General features: G+C 46.4%; 1 protein-coding gene and 1 long non-coding RNA gene across 3 annotated transcripts in view; one reads left to right on the top strand and one right to left on the bottom strand.

Annotated features, from left to right (window-relative positions):
* The window catches only part of cep350 (centrosomal protein 350), a 31,509-nt gene extending 18,263 nt beyond the window's left edge, over positions 1–13,246 (bottom strand). The window contains exons 1-12 of the mRNA XM_072699680.1: positions 12,613–13,246; positions 9,520–9,605; positions 8,767–8,810; positions 8,423–8,537; positions 8,004–8,160; positions 6,377–6,888; positions 6,174–6,287; positions 5,395–5,490; positions 4,032–4,157; positions 2,875–3,443; positions 2,363–2,487; positions 25–896 (exon numbers count right to left, since the gene is read on the bottom strand). Coding sequence (XP_072555781.1) covers positions 25–896; positions 2,363–2,487; positions 2,875–3,443; positions 4,032–4,157; positions 5,395–5,490; positions 6,174–6,287; positions 6,377–6,888; positions 8,004–8,160; positions 8,423–8,537; positions 8,767–8,810; positions 9,520–9,592 — 2,803 coding nt within the window. The 5' untranslated portion in view covers positions 9,593–9,605; positions 12,613–13,246. The remainder of the gene's footprint in view (positions 1–24; positions 897–2,362; positions 2,488–2,874; positions 3,444–4,031; positions 4,158–5,394; positions 5,491–6,173; positions 6,288–6,376; positions 6,889–8,003; positions 8,161–8,422; positions 8,538–8,766; positions 8,811–9,519; positions 9,606–12,612) is intronic.
* Positions 13,247–13,258: 12 nt separating this feature from the next.
* LOC140578477 (uncharacterized) lies at positions 13,259–17,489 on the top strand. 2 transcript variants are annotated; one of them, XR_011982660.1, is made up of 4 exons: positions 13,259–13,791; positions 14,041–14,278; positions 15,786–15,899; positions 16,597–17,489. It is a non-coding gene; the product is annotated as an uncharacterized lncRNA (long non-coding RNA). The 2 variants fall into 2 exon arrangements; XR_011982659.1 differs by having other exon boundaries at positions 15,786–17,489.
* The last annotated feature ends 1,745 nt before the right edge of the window (positions 17,490–19,234 follow it).

Raw genomic sequence — 19,234 nt, forward strand, 5'->3', positions numbered from 1 at the left:
ACCAAAGGCCTTGCAGAGACTGACCTTTGCTGTGGCCCCATAGCTGCTTGGTGAAGATGTTGATGACGCTGTGGGGGCTGCCGCGGGCCAGCTCCTCCCAGGGACCCCTGCTCTCCTTGCCCATGTTCAGAGAGCGGCAGGAGTGCTGCTTCTGGGTCTCTCTCCTGAGGTGACCCAGCGTCTCCATGGCGTCCACCTCCGCTGCACAGAAGTCTTGGAAGGCGAGGTGGGACGCGGCCCTGGGGCTGCCCTCGCTCCCGTGGCCCTCGGACAGGCTGCCCTCGCTAAGCAATGGGCCCTCGCTGATGGAGCCGTCGCTGGAGGCGCGGGGGCTCGCCGGCTGCCCGGGGCCGGGCACCTGCCAGTGCGTGCCCGCCAGAGGCCTGCTGCTCTCGCCGGAGAGCCTGCTGCTCTCGCCGACCTTCTCGCCCACGTTCATGAAGTCGTGCAGATTGCCCACACCGGGGAGAGCGCCATCAGGGACATCGAGCCCGGCTCCCAGCGGCGGCTCTCCGCCGTCACGGACGGGCGGGCTCACCGGCTTGGCCCAGCGTTCGCCGGTCTGTCCCGGCGGCCCCACATCCGCATCCTTGCCGGAGCCGTAGGCTGCCCCAGCCAGGGCCAGCTTGCGGGCTTCCGTCTCGATGCGGGTGGACAGGGAGGCTGCCGTGGCCTTAAGGGCTTCGATGCGGCTCTGCTTGCTCTGGGTCAGCCCATCAATTAGGGTGGGATGCTGGTTGTGCCTCTTCTGCCCCGACATGCCTGCTTCCAAGCCCAGCAGCTGGCTGAGGAGGTGCCCCGTAGGCTCTGTGGGGGGGGGCAGTGAGCCGCCGCCTTTGAGAGTCGCTCTCATGCCGTCTTGCTGCATCCAAGCCACTCCGACCCCCAAGTCCTCCCTGAGAAAGAAGATGCAGGAACACAAGTAATGGCATTATTCCTATTGAGCCCAATTTTCTTTCAGTAAAGACCAAACATGACAATAAAGGCAATAAACAGAAATAAAAACATTCCAACATCAAACAATCAGTAAAGTTACTGTTTCAGGGCCACTCCTGCAGCACACATTCCCTGCTCACTTCACACTGAAGTCCTGACGTGTTTCATGCACCGAAGCATACCCACAGCATGCTCGTGCAGTTTCCATTGAAATACACAAGCTCCACGGGCTAAGGCTGCCAGATCAGCAAGATGTCACATAACTTCACAACCTCCTGCGTCTTTCTGTTTCGAATCTTACCCTTGTTTTGCACACGCGTGTAAGTCACTCGCCAATAAAATGGCCATGTCTTGTGCTAAGACCACAGATTCCCTCTAATGCCACTTGTTGTGTGACTCTCAGTCTTTAAGGGTTTCAGGCTGACGACTTCAAAAACCCACAAAAACATCCTTAACAGATCAGCACCTAACACAGCTTCCTGCACACAACAGTCACCTCAGAGAAAATCCACTGTTATATGCTCTGGATCATAAAAGGAAATGTAACCCCCCACCCCTCCAACTATTACTCATGTGTTCACAAAAAGCATTGCCTCAATCACAGAGTTAACTCACTTTCACAATAAATGGCACGCATGACCCAGCATGCATTGTAATTGACATAGCGGAGAGCAAACTCACAGGTGCAGCTTTCACGTGCTAACCCCCTCTACTTCCTCAAGCATTTCCTGCCTGTGACTGCAGGTCTAACAGAACAAGTACCTGGACAAGGTTAAACTCAGAGGCCTTGGTGGGCTGAATGTTAGGGACTTTATAAAAAAAACATCAGGCGTATAACATACATCACAGATATTCAGCCAGAAAAGACGGCAACGCAACGTTTATGCGAGCGGCAGGGCTGTAAACGCATTTGCATTCATAGTGAAGCCATCAAAGTGGAAATGACCTGGAAATGCGTCTCCCGCAAGAAGACCCTGGAGCTTTGCTTTCATATCACTTTAAATGTTCTCCGCAATGTTCCTGTAACGTTACCTCACACCTAAAACGCACACCCGCAGGAGTTTCAAAAACACCCACAATACACAAACTACAGTGCAGACCATAAGGATTTGGACAGTGACATTATTATAATTTTGGCTCTGTACACAATGACTATGAAATGAAACAAACATACGTTTAAAGTGCAGACTATCAAATTGAATTAGCTATACTGGGTGAACTGTACAGGAATTACAACCAAATTTACATACATAGATGCCCCACTTTAAGGGACCTGAGTGTTTCACTTCGAATACATTGTGACGGGTTACAGAGCCACAATAAACACTGTCCAAATGCGTATGGATGGCACTGTATTTCAGGACAGTTGCTGCTCAGCAAATACACAAAATTTTATGAAACCAAAAAGAGAGCGGGCCGATCTCACCTGGAGAGAGGAGGGGCCGGAGGCTCCGACAAAGAAAGGTCACTGCTGGAGGAGGCGCTCTGTGGCCTGTCCAGACGCTTATTCTCCTTGTCAGACTCCCCCGAGGGCTGGTACGGCGGCTTCGGCTGAAGGACAAAAAGCGAGAGTTAGCGATGATCACCTGACCGGAGCAATGATCACCTCAGCCAGAACCTCAGGAGAGGTTTTTATTTTTTAACATGACCACTAAACAGGCTGCCCACGGGAACCTAAAAGATGAGTCCAGATTGCACTGCGACTTATCAGATATATCCATCTTTTTTTAATAAGCAGCCTGGGGATGGTGTCCTTGGTTAAGTGGACAGCAGCCTCCCTGGTGCCACGCTACTCTCGCAGTATTGAGTTAAGTGTACAGAAGCCCTGTGATCGGCTATCACGCCCACCCGCAGGCCGCCGCCCACCCACAGGCCGCCGCCCACCCACAGGCCGCCGCCCACCCACAGGCCGCCGCCCACCCACAGGCCGCCGCCCACCTGCGAGCCGCTGCTCTCCGGCCCGGCCTGCTCCCGCAGAAGCTCGGTGTAGGTCTCCCTCAGACGCCGGTGCACGGGAGCCTCGGGGGCCCGGGACGTGCCCCCCCGCTGCCGCTGGTACAGTTCATGCAGCCTCCTGTTTCTGCACTCTGCCTCCTCCCTGGCGACGCGCTTCTCCTCCTGCTGTCGCTTGCGGCGCTCCTCCTGCTGCCGGGCGATGTAACGCCGCACCACCTCGGCGTCGTAGTGCCTGCGCTTCGGCGCCGCCGCCTCAGCCCGAGCCGGGCTGTTGCTGCGGGCACGGCGGCCAGGGGCCCCCGGCGCCGACCTGGCCCGCGCTTTTGCCCCCCGCGTGCTGGCCGTGGCAGGGACCTGCTCCATGGTCTCCAGCTGCAGGTCATCCAGGAGCCCTCTGATTTCGGCGGGCAGCACGTCCCCGGCCGCCGCCCTCTGGGCCCTCTCCTCCAGATCTGCCTTCGGCCGGCCCTGGTTCTGCTCTGTGCTGCTCGCCCTTTGCCTCCTGTTGGACTCGGGCCGTGGGTCAGATTTTGCCCGAGGGGGAGGACCTACTAAGAGAGAGGACACATATTTAAAAGAAACGCCATTCCGGGTAAAAGGTAAGGGTTTATGTAGCTGTGACAGACAGACAGCCAGCTGTAGGCATACGTGAGGCACGGTAGTAACAATAATGCAGCATCCTTAACCTCAGTGGAGAGGAAAACCCGACACAGTAACACCAACCGCAGCTTTAAGGGCAGGAAAAGAACACGAAGCACTTTGTCACAAGAAGCCCGTACTTGTACGTCAGCATCACACAATGTAAACAACACCCCCAAACCACTTCCCTTGTGTGCATGGCAGTCTAGAACATGCCACCTGGGGCAGGCCAGAGTAATGCAGCCCGACAAGCTGTGCTTGCGAGTCAGAAAGAGGGAATCTAACACTGCTTTTTACAATCAGTGGACGAGGCAACCAACATGCATCTAGAGGCTCTACATTCCTGCAGGGGGGTGTCAATAAGAATGTCTGTTAAATAAGAAGCCTGAACCTCTGCTGTTCTAATATCAGTTGCGATATCTGAGGAAGGACTGAAAGTAAGAGGCTGGGTAAGACTGTAGTTGCTGTTGCCATGATGATGACATTCAGGCCTCACCCACCTCTGCTCTCCCCAAAGTTGGTGGTCTCTGGTTCACACTGGCGGGGGACACGGGGCGCCGGGCCGAGAATCATTTTCACCAGCTTCTGACCCTCCCGCCAGGATGCTGTGTTGATCACTGAGGCTGCTGAGGAAGAGGACAGAGAGCGATCAGAGGTGGTGTCGCCGAACAACACACGGCCCACCCCAGACCCTACGCTGGGGAGATCCAGAACATTCCACTACAGAGTCATTGAGAGCACGGGGCAGGATGAGATGCCAATCCCTCACAGGGCACATGGGGGATCCCAGGATGAAACAGGAGACGCTGAAGTTAAAGACCCCATAACTGTGATGGGGAGAGGCTAGTGCTTACCAGCATCACAGAGTTAAGATACAATTAGAGATCTATAAAAATCTGGCCAATACCTGACAAAAACTGACACTAATACCGATTGTTTGGGGGAGTTCTGCTTAAATAAGCTGAAGGACACTCCACCCAAATAAATAAATTACTTTTTTGAATTATATTTATTTAAAAAGAAATATATTTATTTTTTGGTATGAAAACACCAACTATACAACATCAGTTTCAAAGTACTATATTTTATAACTGTACACATATTGTATATTTACAACATTAACTACTGTCAGTTATTGGGAAGAAAGCTATGAAACCAAGAGACTCCTCCCCATTGAACCGCTCTACACAGGCAGGTGCATCCTAAGCATTTAAGCATTTCAGTCTGACTTATACTCAGCAAGACGGAGGGGAATATTTTGCAGTGTTTGCACTCAGTCAAAAAAAAAGATTTTGTTTGTGGAAAGGCTGATCAATTCCAGTTAAAACTCGACTGATGAAACCAGTCCTCTGTGTGCAGCACCAATCAGGCTGCGCTCAGAGCAGCAGATCCACACGGAAAAGCAGCTGATGGACGATGGATGTAACTGTAGATTTCACAGCACTATTTTTATCACGGTCTGCAGGAGCAAGGCCAGCCTGAAACGCCATCATGAGGGGAGGAGGCCCGGCATTCCCATGCTACACATAGCGACCGTTTCTGCAAAACGCACCGGGTCCATTTTCAATGGTACCGAGACGAATCGAGGCTTGCTGTACATTGCTGGACAGGATGGGCATTAAGGGGCATCTGTACTATGCTGAAACATGCAGGACAGCACAGGCACGCTACATTAACGCCTTCACAGAACCCCTGGCGTGACACACAACATAAATAACAGGCTTTGCCCCGTTAAAATTTTTCCAAAAAGTATCCAAGTGCCAAGAGTCAAATTTCCCCCTGCATATCAGACAAGGAAACACACCAAATCCAAAACCATCATATGATACAGAGGAACAGGAGCCGACAGCAGGGGGGCCACACCTGGATTGGAATCTGCCTTGTGGGTTTTTCTCACGGGCTTGGAGCTCGGCCTGTCCTTCTCCGTGACTGTAGGCTTTGGCTTGATCTCTCTGCTTTCTATGAGAGAGAAACAAAACCCTCCATTAAAGCAGATAATCACCAGACACTGAGGTGTTAGCACTACACCGCTAACCTTTAGGAAACCCTAAGAACCTCTGCAATGGGAACCGAAGTTCAATCGTACTTTACAAGAAAGAAAAGTAAGAATAGTATATAGAAGGGAAAATGCATAAAAACTAACTTGGTAGCGGCTCAAGTTTCCAAATTTGTCTACAGGAAGTTTGGAGTGGTAAAAATATAACCAGGACTCGATAAATGGATACTTTGTTCATTTTTTTTCTATTTCCATTATGTGATTCAACAACTGAATAAATTGCAGGGCAGAAAAACAATAAAATGTGGCACCAAAAACTATGCATTACTTAGTGTTTCAGCGATGCAACTGCAGACCGGCACAGACACCAGCACACAAGTATAAATGCCTGCGTAGGTAAGGGTGTAGAGGTAGGTGCGACACATCAGCCTTAAGGACGAGAGTAAGAAAGAGGGAGAGATAGAGAGGGAGAGAGAGGAAGAGCCAGGAAAGGGGGGGGGGGGGTTGAGAGAGGGGCATCCATCTACTCCAGTTTCTCTCTGGTGCCCAGCTGTCCCTGCTAGGGCTTGAATTTGAACATTTGCCCCCCCACCAGTTCTCCCACTGAGTTCGCTGGCACATTCCCGTTTCCTCAGCCAGCGCCTACCTGACGGCTGCAGCGGCAGCTCCCTGTGGATCTCGCCGGTCGCCTTTCTGAGCTCCCCCTCCTGCCACACTTTCCCGTCGGGCGTGCGGATCCTCATCTCACTGGGGTTGAACCCTAAGTGCAGGCAGAATCCTTTCAGTTCAGGTGAGGGGGCTTCCCCTGATTTTGCGTCCGGCCAAAAGGCCTCCGTACGATGCCTGTACCTTTGTAGACGGGTGCGGGAGGGGCAGCAGCCACCTTGCGTACTTTAGCGGTGGGGACGGCCAGTGTGCTCTCGAGGCCATTGGCGACCAGCAGGGGGCGCTCAAGGTGGCCCATCCTCGCCTCTACCGCCACAGCCTCCTCCAGGTGCTCACGCTGCCTCCGGATCCTCTCCTTCAGTTTCTCCAGCTTGTCGTCAGGCTGCCTGCGCCTCAAGCCCTCCAGACGGCGGGAGGCTGAGCCGGGGCTGGAGGACTGGGGAGCCTCTGGGGACCCCTCCCACCGAGGCTGGCGCAGGGCATCAAGGGCAGACCGGTCGTTGAGGTAGCGCACCACTGTGCTGTCCAGCGCCGAAGACAGGATGCTCTCTGAGTGACGGGTCTGCTCGTCGCGGGTGTCCCGCAGGTACACCAGCCTGCTGAGCTGGGCATCGTGAGAACAAAGGTAGGGGAGCTCCGAGAGCAAAGTCTGGGCTTCGAGCTGGGACGGGGTCAGCAAGGGCGGGGTTGGTTCCCTGAAGGGGAAACGCCACATGGTAACTGCTACTGAACACACACTCACACAGCACAGACACAGCAGCAGGAACTGACAGGCACCAAAACAATAGTGGCAGAATTACCCCCTTGTCAGAAACCTGCAAGTTGACCATCTGCAGTTTGGAAGGTCACATTTAAAGTTGATTGGAAACTAATGCTTATACAGGATTACTACATGTTTACTCAACAGCAGCAGAAAGTCAACCTCTCAAGCCTTTAGTCTTACATACACTACCTGTCAATACACACCTTGTGAAAATTATCACCACATGATGACCGTAAGTGCACCCCGAGATTATGTAGTATTATCTTGTGAACAAAACAAAAAAAAAAAAAAAGATGGATAGACAGATGATCTGGCTTACCGGGGTAACTTGTCAGATTTAAGGTACCACAGTTTAAATGGACTTCATATTCATTCACTTACATTCTGCCCAGACTACCTTAAATCTGACAAGCTACCCCGATAAGCCAGTAACCCCGCTTCGTAGTACAGGCCACTGGTCTGAGATGAGTTGGATCGAAGAGTGAGAGCATGGCAGCCAACTTGCATCCAGAACCAGTGGAAACTCCTACAGGACTGTTGGATAAGCATTCCAGGTGGCTACATCTGGAAGCTGGTTGAAAGAATGCCAAGAGCCTGCAATGCTGTCATCGAAGCAAAAAGGAGCTGTTTGGAAGGGTCTAAAACTTTGAGATGGTCTCTTGGGTGTTGCAATATTTGATATATATTACTTCATTGCCTCAGAGCCTTTTCCGGAAAGGTGAATAAAATAGGTGAAATAGAGAAATGCATTAAAAGCAGGTGTTTTTCAATAACATTATTTTACTAAGGCTGAAAGCACGCATTAAAATATTATTGTTTATTTTAAGCCTCAAGTAATGCCTAAATGTCTATTTTTTTAAATGTGTGTATTCTACTACCACAAACCTGCAATTTCCTTCAAGATTATTTCTCTGTCTGTCAGTTTGTCATATAGACCCTAACACTAGATGTGAGGAAAGAGATGTGATCTTTGGATAAAAGCCATTGACAAAGAACTCCAGATAATTGCAAAGGGCTCATAAACTCTCTCGCAAGCACACTACTGACCTGTAAGAAGCAAGCGGCTCCCTGAACTCCACGCAGTTGGGTCTCCTGACATTGCTGTCCAGCGTGGTGGCCCTCAGGGGACTGCGGGAGCTCTTCTCTGGGCTGCGGCGGCTGTGAGCTCCAGGCTTAGAGAGAGCGGGGTCAGCCATTCGCCCATCTGCCAGGGAACATAACAGGAAGCAAAGGTTATAGCTTTTGCAGAGGATATCCAATGCAAGCTGAGTTATAACAGAAATAAAACACCGTAACATAACTTTACTGAGACTGCCGCTGACTGATAAAGTTGCATGCAGCTTACGCTTTCATTTCAGTCTTCTGGATAAACAGCACCTTAACACCACATTGTCAAAAACACCTCAGCAAACAACCTGTAGCAGCACCTATTACTGGCATCACAGACCACAAATGCTTTCTCTCACCTCTGCGGCTGACCTTCCTGGAGCGGCTGCTGGGGGCCTTCTTCAAGTCCATGAGCGAATCTAAAGCCACGGTGGTGCCGGGGGCGGCCTCCAGTCGGTTTTCGATGTGCCGTAACTGAGGAGAGATGGCAGCCCATCCTGGATTACGTTCGCAAGCATTTATTGAAAGCGAGTCACGGAGCTTGCAGTGTATGGCCGACCGCTTACTGACACAATGACTGAAGGGCCAGAAGGCTGGACAAGGTCACTTAACTGTCAAATATCAAAGCATTTAGGCAATGAACTCATACCACACAAAACACAGCACGTGCTGCTCAGCCAAGCAATCAAACATCTTTACTCACAGCCGCTTTGGTCTGACTCAGACTCTTCCAGGCAGACGACAGCTCTGAAACAGCAAGGGTGGGGAAATCATCTAACTATTGAACCTTCTGAACCTTTACTGTAGGAAAGCTATCAGCACTTAAGCACGTGCAAGAATGTAACTAACGCCATAAATATATAAGCTATCTGACTGTAAACATCCTCTGCAGGTATAGTGGTTTCCTCCCACAGACTGCGTCACAGTGGAACAGGACACAGTGACCCGTGCCAAGGGATGTCTGTCTCACAATGGCAACGTAACACCAGCAGTGTCCCATTTCTTAACAACACGCATGCACGTATCGCAGAAAGCACATGCTGCAGCACTGTGCCTGACACTCTGCTCCTTGTTGCAGTAGCAGCTTTTTAGCTCACTTTCAGTTTCACATTCCCAGTGCTGACACTGGATGTTTTTGCATATATGGTTTAGTTGGAAATGGAATGTTTGGAAGCCCCAGCAGTGTCTGTAATGCAGACACAGCACATACACCCACCAACCCCACAGGATGCTCTTAAAGAGGGGTTTCCTAAAACCTCGGTGTAAAGCAGTGACTACACCCTATAGGTAAGAAATAAGCCAACGTGACAGCAACTGTGCACATTCTGGAAGCTCACGACTGACCCATTTTGAGCCTCCAAAGTACACTAAGACCTATGCAAGCAGAAAGCTGCAGAAGCTGAACTGTGCGTGCAAGACCAACGCCTGCATGGAGGACGCATGAGAAGGGTCTGACCTCCCCCGGTGTCCGCTCCAACAGCCTGCGTCGCCGTCGGACAGGACACTCCAGCTAACTTGCGGTTCCACATTGCTCCTATACACCTAGGTGGCGGTGGGGGGTGGGGGCAGGAGAGGCAAGGAAGCTGTTTTTAGGTCATTCGGGTGGGCTCCAGTGATCTCAACCTTTTCATACAAATCTGTGCAGCCAACATACACAAATTTTAAGTCTTGAGCAAATAATGCATGTGTGTTGTATTTAACACACTCAGGCGCACACACACACACACACACACACACACACACACAAACACATATATATATATAAGGGGAGTGGGAAAGGGAAAGAGGCTGACGGTGCACCTGCGTCTTCCTAAAAGAATGCTGACTGGGGTTATTTTGCTCCCCACATGAGGCCAAGCTGCCCGTTATGAAACAGGCATGGGCGTTCATGCAGTGCAGAAAGAAAAGTAGTGGGAAAGGGGAGGGCGGCCAAAACAAAGAGGCCCATTTCTCCATATGACAATCGGCAGGTCGAAGTGAGTGAAAAATGACAAGATAGCAGGCAGCACAACCGGAAAATGCCTCCCGTGTGCCGTTATCTTCAATACACCGATAAGCAAACATGCGGTATGAAGGCTCTGTTCCTTATTCCTGGGAGAAAAGAGTCTGTATTTTGGAGCAGTATAATTCACCCTGAGGCATTCCAGTCTTATCAATGCAGTTTTTCTTCTAACAAACATGACACAGCGCTGAGAACCCCACCCCACCCAATCTGAAACCAAAACAATGAAAATTGTTGTGTTTTCAGAAGAGGCTTTGAGACTTAAGCAGAAGTTATCCTCAAGAAATGTAAAAATAAATACAGATAAAAAAATACAAGATATTATATTACAAGTAAATTTAAACTGCATAATTAGGCTATATTTCATCACTATAAACACATAACCTCTTTATAGCATTGGGAAAAAAAGACAATGCTTAAAAAAGCAAAAATTAAATCTGCTTTGCGCTCATATTTCACAGAACCACAGAAAGCTGGAGCGTTTCCTTGCCTGAAAAATCCATCAACCACAAAATCACGTGAGAGACCTACTTAACACCCGAGCAGCAAAACAGAGAATGCACTTCTCCTCATACCTCCTTTCCATTGAATGCCACAAGGCCAACACCCATGGCAGCGCAACTATGACAACGATGTGGAACTGTACACAAAAAGAGCCCAGGCAGACATGCAAGCTCCATTCTGATCCAATGACGAAGACAGATTCACCCTCACGCCACATCAATTCAAATAAAACTTCCAATTAATTCTTATATTAACAACTGACCAATAAACAATGCCTCTTAACATCCAGTGCAGGAGTACATTCATGAAAATATTTACTGAAAATGCCACACTTACGTGATCTTATAAAACAGGCAACCCAGTTACTTAATACCAAAACAAGTCAAGGACCTTACATTCCACAACCTGCCCCAAAGCACATACCAGACTGACAATACAACCATCCATTTAGCACTTAAATACACTGGCTTGGAAATGTTGCATACTTAAGATTCACCTTTCACATACGAGACAGAAATTCCCACACTTTATAATTTCAGACTATTTGACAGAAGACATGCCATCTAGGTATCAGAACCCTAAAATAACCATGAACTGCAAGTAAGACACAGATAGCTATGTCCCTATCAAGTTGATTAATATTAAATAAGAGACCATTAAAATATCAGTTTTAGCCACCATAATACTTCACAAATCCAAATTCCATTTTAAAGATGAAAGCAGGCATGACTTTTGTTGCAGTTGTGAAATGCAGATTTTTTTGCTAGTGAAGATTATACAACTGTAAGAACCTCTCATTTCACACTAGTAGAAATCTAAATGTGCAACAGACATACAGCCATGCACAACTACAGCAGCAATACAAGAGCCTGCAGAATCAAAACCCAAACAGGCTACCATTATGTACCAAATTATAACAGTTTTTCTTACTTTCAAAGCCTTTCAGTGATGTAACAATAATAAAACTGCCTCAGGTTGATACCTGCCTTGCACAGCTGAATTACCTCCACTTCACTGAGAAGCAACCTATTTTATCAAGATGATTTCAGATGTCCAAAGATCATGGCAGCTGACTGACTGCAACAGCCACACATCTATTAAATAATAATAATTAAAAAAAACTCTCAGTGCTTCTAAATTTGAGTTCCAAAGGGAAACGGTCAGGGAAACTTGGGAGGTGTTTAGTAAAGACGTATACACAAGACTGAGCACAGTATGAACCGGTAAGCTGCAGGTCATCCACTATAAGGGTGCAAGTGGAACAAATAAATAATGTATGTTTCTAGTAAAGACATTTCTGTAAAGGGTGAGTCAAGCAACTGACGTGCCAAAGTCCAGGAGAAGCTACTTGCCTGCAATGGAACTGATCACACAGACTTCATAGCACTAACATGATGCCGGATCCAATGTCTTGATAACCATTTTACCACCTGCCCTTCGCTCATGGGGCGCTAACTAGGGTACAGAACGCGAAGAATCCAAAATGTATGTGAGAATTAGCAATTTCAATGTGACTGAACGAGGAAAACGAACTTCCTAGTGAATGCAACGTTCCCTGCACCCAGTTATCAGTTAAACAATTAAACAGAATTCGTGGTGGATCCCCTCATCTAACCATAAATAAAGTAAATTATCGCTTGACTAGGCTCACACTTCCGATGCAAACTATGACTAATGAACTGCAGGCTTTTCGATAGTTAACCAGGAGTCACTGATACAGGCGTCCCTGGTGACAGGTCACCTGACAAAACACTCGACAGAAGGCGATCCTGTCCTTTCAGAACAGACAAGATCACGTAAAAACCATACAACAGTCATACACTGAATACGACCAAGAATAACACGCAAAACTTTACTGCAGCTATTTTAAAGTATCCATCCCACATAACCGGGCTAATAAAACCATCCTATAATAACTGTAATCAAACTACTCACAGCGAAAAAATACCACGCTGAACAAAGAGTTTAATTTTCGATATGGTCCCATTTTATTTAATTTCCAGAAGACAAACAAAAATAATTACCATGACCGGGGACACTAACCTTGGGGCGGCGTCATTCAGTCACACAGCTTCTACGCCCAAAGTGTCATCGGTGGCCGGACCGCATCGGGCTGAATAACCGGCCGGGGAAGCCACCAAGGAGAGGGAAATATCAGAACGTCCTTTTATCCTTTAAAACCGAGGCGGAAAACAAGGGAGCATCCGCGTTACTAGCCGGCTTGCCTTGACAGCACGGTAGTTCTCTCTCTCTCTACAGCCGGCTAAGCAAACAAACTCGCTGCAAGCGAATTAATCAGCTCGGCCAGATATCTACGGTCATTCTCATGCTTTCCCAGCCACAAGTATATGTGCAAAACCTATCCGTACATCTCAAGAGGCAGGAACGACAACATGTCCGGTGAGCTGCATGGCTACCCGGCGTCTCCAGGCCGCCGACCCAGATAACGTAACGGTCGCCGGCGCGGCTAGCGCGGAGGCTACGGAGAAGACAACTTCAGGAGCCGAGTCAAAATGAGACTGTCCCTTCGAGAATTTCTTCCCAGGGGTTAGATTAAGTTCCCGTCGCCGAAACGGTCCCCTTTTTGCCAGTCGAGAGCGAAAAAAGCCGTAGATAACCGTTCACTGTCCGCCATTAACTAAACAACTGGGAAGGACAGGAAAGAGGGAGGTGGGAGAGGCGCGTCGAATCGCGGGAGTAGCGAAATATCGCGAGATCTTGGAAGTAAACTCTCACGAGGTCCCAAGAAGAAAGTTCAGGTTTCGTGTATATAGGAAGCCGACTGTCAGAAGGACCCTGTAGCTGTGCGATACAAAAATGTAAAGAAAGCAGGGGCATATGAAGAAAGGGGACTTGTATTCCCCAGAATTTAATTTAGCTTCCTTCGCCCCCCCCACCAATAAACAGACCTTTGTCTTTACATTATTTCGTTGTGTCGCCAAATGTAAAAATTTCTCCTGCGTTATTGAAAGTGAGCTCTCATTAGTACATTTTTAAAAACTTAATTTAATTTAACGTTAAATCCTACCTTGGACAAAAACACTTTCAAAATGTTTTATTCCAAGACAGGTCACTGTGTCGTGCATCGCAAAATCCATCTGAGACTGTAGGTAACGGATCACAAGATCCTAAGATGAAGAAATACTACAGAAATATGCGGGTGTTTTAATTCGCGATGGATTTTTTTTATTTTTTACTTTTTGTCTTTTGGCCACTGTCCTTGTAAGTATGAGTCGGGTTTGGGGATTTGAATATACACAGGGGCACAATGCTGCTACTCCATTGAAAAATCAACAATATGCAATATATCACAATTATTTATAAACCACTACTGCTTCAAACCTCTAGGGTTGGGGTCTTAAATCCCACCATCACTGTGTGTGTGTAGAGTTTGGATGTTCTTCCCATGTCATTTGAATTCTCGCCTGCAGCCACCACTCCCCATTCTCACCATGTTCTACACATCCACAGTGTCTTGACCATACTGCATCACTTTCTGGTTTGGGAACTGCAACGTCTCTGACCATAAGAACCTACAAGATATGGTGCATGCAGCCAAGAAGATCATTGGAACGTCACCTTTATGAAACGGTGCACCTATAAGGCCGCCGGCATCGTGGAGGCCGCCCCACCCCTCCCCTTAGTCTTTTTATCCCCCTTCCATCTGGCAGGAGGTACCGAAGCATCCAAGCTGGTTCTGCTAGACTCGGTAACAGCTTCTTTCTCATGACTATCCGGACTCTGATCTCCTTGCTGTCCTTATGCCCACCGATTTGAACTATACACTAACTGCTGTACACCAGTAATTTTCTGCCATGTACACTGTTACTGCATTGTTACAAGTACTCTTTATTTATCTGTGATACTTTATGTATTTGTTTGTTTATTTGCACTACATCCTGCTGCTTGCATTATTGCATTCTATACATTCCATCGTTGCTTGCTTTTACACTGTCCGTGCGTTAGTGTTGTTAAACTGTGCACCTTGTTTATGCCGTTTATGTATACACTTCTAGAAAAAAGGGTACCGCCGTGGTACAGTTTTGTTCCCCAAGGTACTAGCAATGTTAATGTACTCCAAATGGTACAAAAATGTTCTTCAGAGTCCATTTCTGTACCTTTAATTAGATTAAAAGGTACATTTATCTAGAATTAGGGTACAGTTGGCAGGCTCTTGAGGGTTCATCCGCAGTGACAAGTAACTGTATCCTCAAAGGTACAAATTGGCACTTTTTTGTTCTGACTATGTAGGCCTATAGGTAGCGCTGTGGTCTGGGAAACCTTATGTTGCGAGTAAATGACCCTTACAGAGTAGGCCAACTCAGAGATCTTTTTTTTCAGCATGATCACTCATTATAAGGGCGAAGATCTGGACCTATCTGGATCTTTGAGACAAATTGCACCAAAAATGAAGCAACGGCCCTTAGTGACATGAAAGAGAAGCTCAAGATGATTAGAGGCTTATTCTTGTGAACAGGATCATGTAGACTCAGAGCAAATGAGACAAGACTTTAAAATACTTTTTTATAATTTTGATTTATTAATCCCATGATAATTTTTATTCCGTTTATTTTTTGTGCAAAAGGAACATGTCAGTGTATTTGTGCAAGAAGATCTTTTCGGAAATGTGAGCTTTACATTCAGTTTTGCTACATTACATTGCAACACAAACACACAACAAAAGTCAAAACATCGTCATATCAGGCAAGCACATCTATAGTTTCCATTGCTGTCAGGGTTTTTATTAAAGTACATTTCTGTTTATTTAACAGATGCTTTTATCCAAAGTGATGTACTTTTAATTTGAGAAATGGTCAGTCAATCCTTGGGGTAACTGGGGGCTAAGAGCCTTGCTCAAGGGTTACACAGTGACATCACTCTGCCAGTCCTGAGTTTGAAACCAGCAACCTTTTGATCACAGACACACTGCCCCCAGTCCCTTAAATGCCTGCTCCTGATGACTCAAGAATTAAATCTTATTAATCAGCCTTTTCAGTATCTCATGGTTTTTCATCACCAAGGCAAAAAAGAAAACCAAAAGCACAAAAATTGGGTAATTCTTACTAACTCATTACTGTAACATATCAATTTTCTTTACTTTTTAAAATTGGTTCGACTACAGACACAATTTTTTAAAGTGATTTTTTTATCACAGAAAAGCTGAAGTTTTGAAGTAAATAATCAAAAACTGAGTGGCACTATCATTATTCTTGCAGGTGAGCCAGAAGTAACACCGCCCCCTTCCTGTCTGGAGTGGCATCGCGGGTCCTGACATGCCTACAGCTGCTGCACTCTCTCTCAGATTCCTCCCTCCCCCCAGAGGGCGCTGGGTAAGTGAGATGGGGGAGGAGCAGCTCACAGGGGAGAGACTAGTGATGGAATGACCTGTCCTCAGCCCACCTGAGGTCTGCCTCAGAAAAAAACCTGACTCGATTTTTATTTTATTGAAACTGCTGACACACATGGCCTGTGTTTGCCCTTCAAAAATCTGGCGGGAAAATTGAGTGCATTTTCAAATCAGTGCTATAAAACACCTCTGATGTTAATGGCCTCTCAGTGTCTGCCTAGGGAATGCTCAAGGCAAATGATAAAAATAGCCGTAATCTGTAACATCTGAGATCACTCAGGCTATCGGTCACTGTCACTGAGTGGTGACAGTGCTGTAAGTTCAGCAATGAAGCCTCCTTTAGTGTTTGCCAAAAGGCTTCCCCTGCCCAATGCAGTCTGGGAAAGACTCCAGCCCCCCTGGAATCCTGGACTGCATGCGTGGTTGAAAGATGGATGGTTCTAATGTTGACTGTCAGATGGTCTTTCCTTTAAGTACCGATTGTAGCATTTGCTTATTTGATGGGAATAGACCACTATATTCAATGATAAAATTTTACAGAAACTTCACTGTTTTTGGGGCCATAACCTATTAATCTGGATCGAGGATCCAGGATTTTTATTTGTCATTGTGCAAGTGGATTACATAAGTGCTATCTCCAGTCTGTTAAAGAGATTATGTGTTTTCTGTTGTTCTTACAGAATTTTAAAGTTTTACATTTTACAGGTAAGTGACTGAAGCCATGGGGGCTTGTGAAGTGGGGGCCACAGTGGGTGTGCAATGCGGTTCTGACTTCCAGGGTTCAGGAATAAAAAAGTTGTATTTAATGAGCAAAACCAGGACTGCTGCCCTTTGAGGTCAAAGGAAATGGTGAAAGTGAAACAACAGAGAGAACAGGGAGGGTTGGGCTGTTATCGGGGCACAAATGCCACAGGCCAGAAAAACAGTCAGACACAGAGGAGGCCGATTTGCCTCATGGCCTCTCTGCCCTCAGCCCGCTTATTGAAATGCGGTGTTTACCAGTCCATTCACACAAACCTGTTGGGTTAAATATGGGTTCAAAGTCATAAAGAGCTGGTAATTACAGTTAATAGCAACAAAAGCCAGCGATCAGTAACGCTGGGTTCCCTACTGCCCCATGAAAAATGGTTAATGTACCCTGCAGCAGTACAGAGGGAAAACTCACAGCATTGGAGGTGTGATGCAACAGTCCTGTTAATTGCATATAGTCTGTAAAACATGTCTGTGTTAATATCAGCATAACTGTACCCGTGCAACATCAATCCTAGAGCAACATAACGAACTGTTAACTTAAGATCCAGTAGGCTAATGCTACCTTCTAAAATATTACTCATATTGAAATTAAAACAGGAACTTATGACTAAACTGGTGAATCTGATTTCCTGGTGCCTGTGGCTAAGCACTCCATCAGATGACCACGAATCTGGTCACTACTGCCACCCAGTGGTTGATCTGTATAATACAAACTTTAGTGTTTTTATCAGACGGCTGTTTGCATTTTAACAGTTTATATACAGATGTTTAACGGGCATGCTTTCCAGACGTACAGAGGCTTGTCATTAAATGTTTATGATCTCCGAATTTGTTTTTCACTAAAATAAAATAAGTAATTGTGATTGTCTCCATGACGCTGTACTGAATAACTCGTTATGGAAGATGGGTGAGTGAATGGAATTGGAATTGTGTAACTCAGGGGTGCCCACACTTTTTCGGCTTGGGAGCTACTTTTAAATTGAGCAGGTCAAAAAGATCTACCTACATGAAATATCATGCAGTGATATATATATATATATACAGCTATATATATATATAGAGGGAAGTCTGGGTCTCCCTGCTTGGACTGCTGCCCCCGCAACCCGACCCAGAAAAGCGGTAGATGATGGATGGATGGATATATATATATATATATATATATATATATATATATGTGTGTGTGTGTGTGTGTGTGTGTGTGTGTGTGTACACAATACTGTATATACACATACATACACATATACATAGGCACTGATTATCCTTTATATATAGCGTACATGTCTGCGAACCTTGCATTACTGCATGAACCCTCACAGCACAATACAATCCAATACATTGACGGTTTATTACTTTGTCCGGCTCCCCCACTCATTTTTTTATATCCCTTTTTCAGTATATATAAATTGGAAGGCTAACTGGGACACTTTCATTGCTTGCTGGAGTTTTGCATCAGCTCGCGATACAGAGTTTTGTTTCGGTAACCTAATATAATAAAGTTTTAATACAACAAAGTTTCAAGTGGCGAATGCCAAAGGGGTTGACAGATGATATAGGCTAACATCTAAAACATTTTTTTTGAATGTCGCGCGATCTACATGCACTACCTTTGCAATCTACTGGTCAGTCGCGATCAACGTATTGGGCACCCCTTGTGTAACTGGTTTCAGGTCCAAGTGCAGAATCTATATGGTAATATTTGTTCTATTTATTAATAAGTATAACCTACGTATGATCATAACAATGGGAAATCATTGGCTCTGTATTTAGTACAGAATACACATTTATGGAGGCTGACACTTACAAATCATGCTGATCAAACTATGACCAAACATGTTTTTAAAGTGTTCTGGTGAGGTAGCCTCAATTCTAGATAGTACAAGATAATTTTACAGTCTCTGAGATGGATCTGTGGTGATGATTACATTTGTTTGGTCAGAACTTAATCTACCCCTGTTACGACAGGCATGATGAAGGACAAAGAGATGATCCATGGAGTGACTCTCAGGTAGAAGGGGGTTTATTAGAAGAACAAACAAATAAGAAAACAAGACAAACCATGAGGGTCCTAAACACCAGCTGGTAGAAAACAGAAATTAAAGCAGGAAGTAACACAGGAACAAACACAGTGCATACATCTAATCATACACAAATACAACCACACTGACCAACTAAGGAACAGAATGAGGTCAGGCACTTATATACAACGATAACGAGGGCTACATGATGGACAGGTGCAGACTAAAACAATTATCCAAACATTACAGCTGGGAACAAGACACAGGTGAGGGTTATTAACAAATACTTAAGGGTTCAAACACTAGGAGAAACTAGGACAACAAGACTTACAAAGAGGGGCACAAGCAGGAATAAACAAAACTACAAAACAAGGAGCCATGCAAAGATACACCAATATATAACAGGAATGAAGCAAGAAATAAAAATGAAAGAAAAAATACAAACATGGTGATCCTGATCTCTGGGCTGTTCCGGACACAGTAGAAGGAAAACCTGGAAAACTGCCACCTGCTTAACCCATTAACACACGGTGCTCTAGGGAACCCAGAA

Source organism: Paramormyrops kingsleyae, chromosome 15 (assembly GCF_048594095.1).
Source record: "Paramormyrops kingsleyae isolate MSU_618 chromosome 15, PKINGS_0.4, whole genome shotgun sequence".
Lineage (NCBI taxonomy): Eukaryota > Metazoa > Chordata > Actinopteri > Osteoglossiformes > Mormyridae > Paramormyrops > Paramormyrops kingsleyae.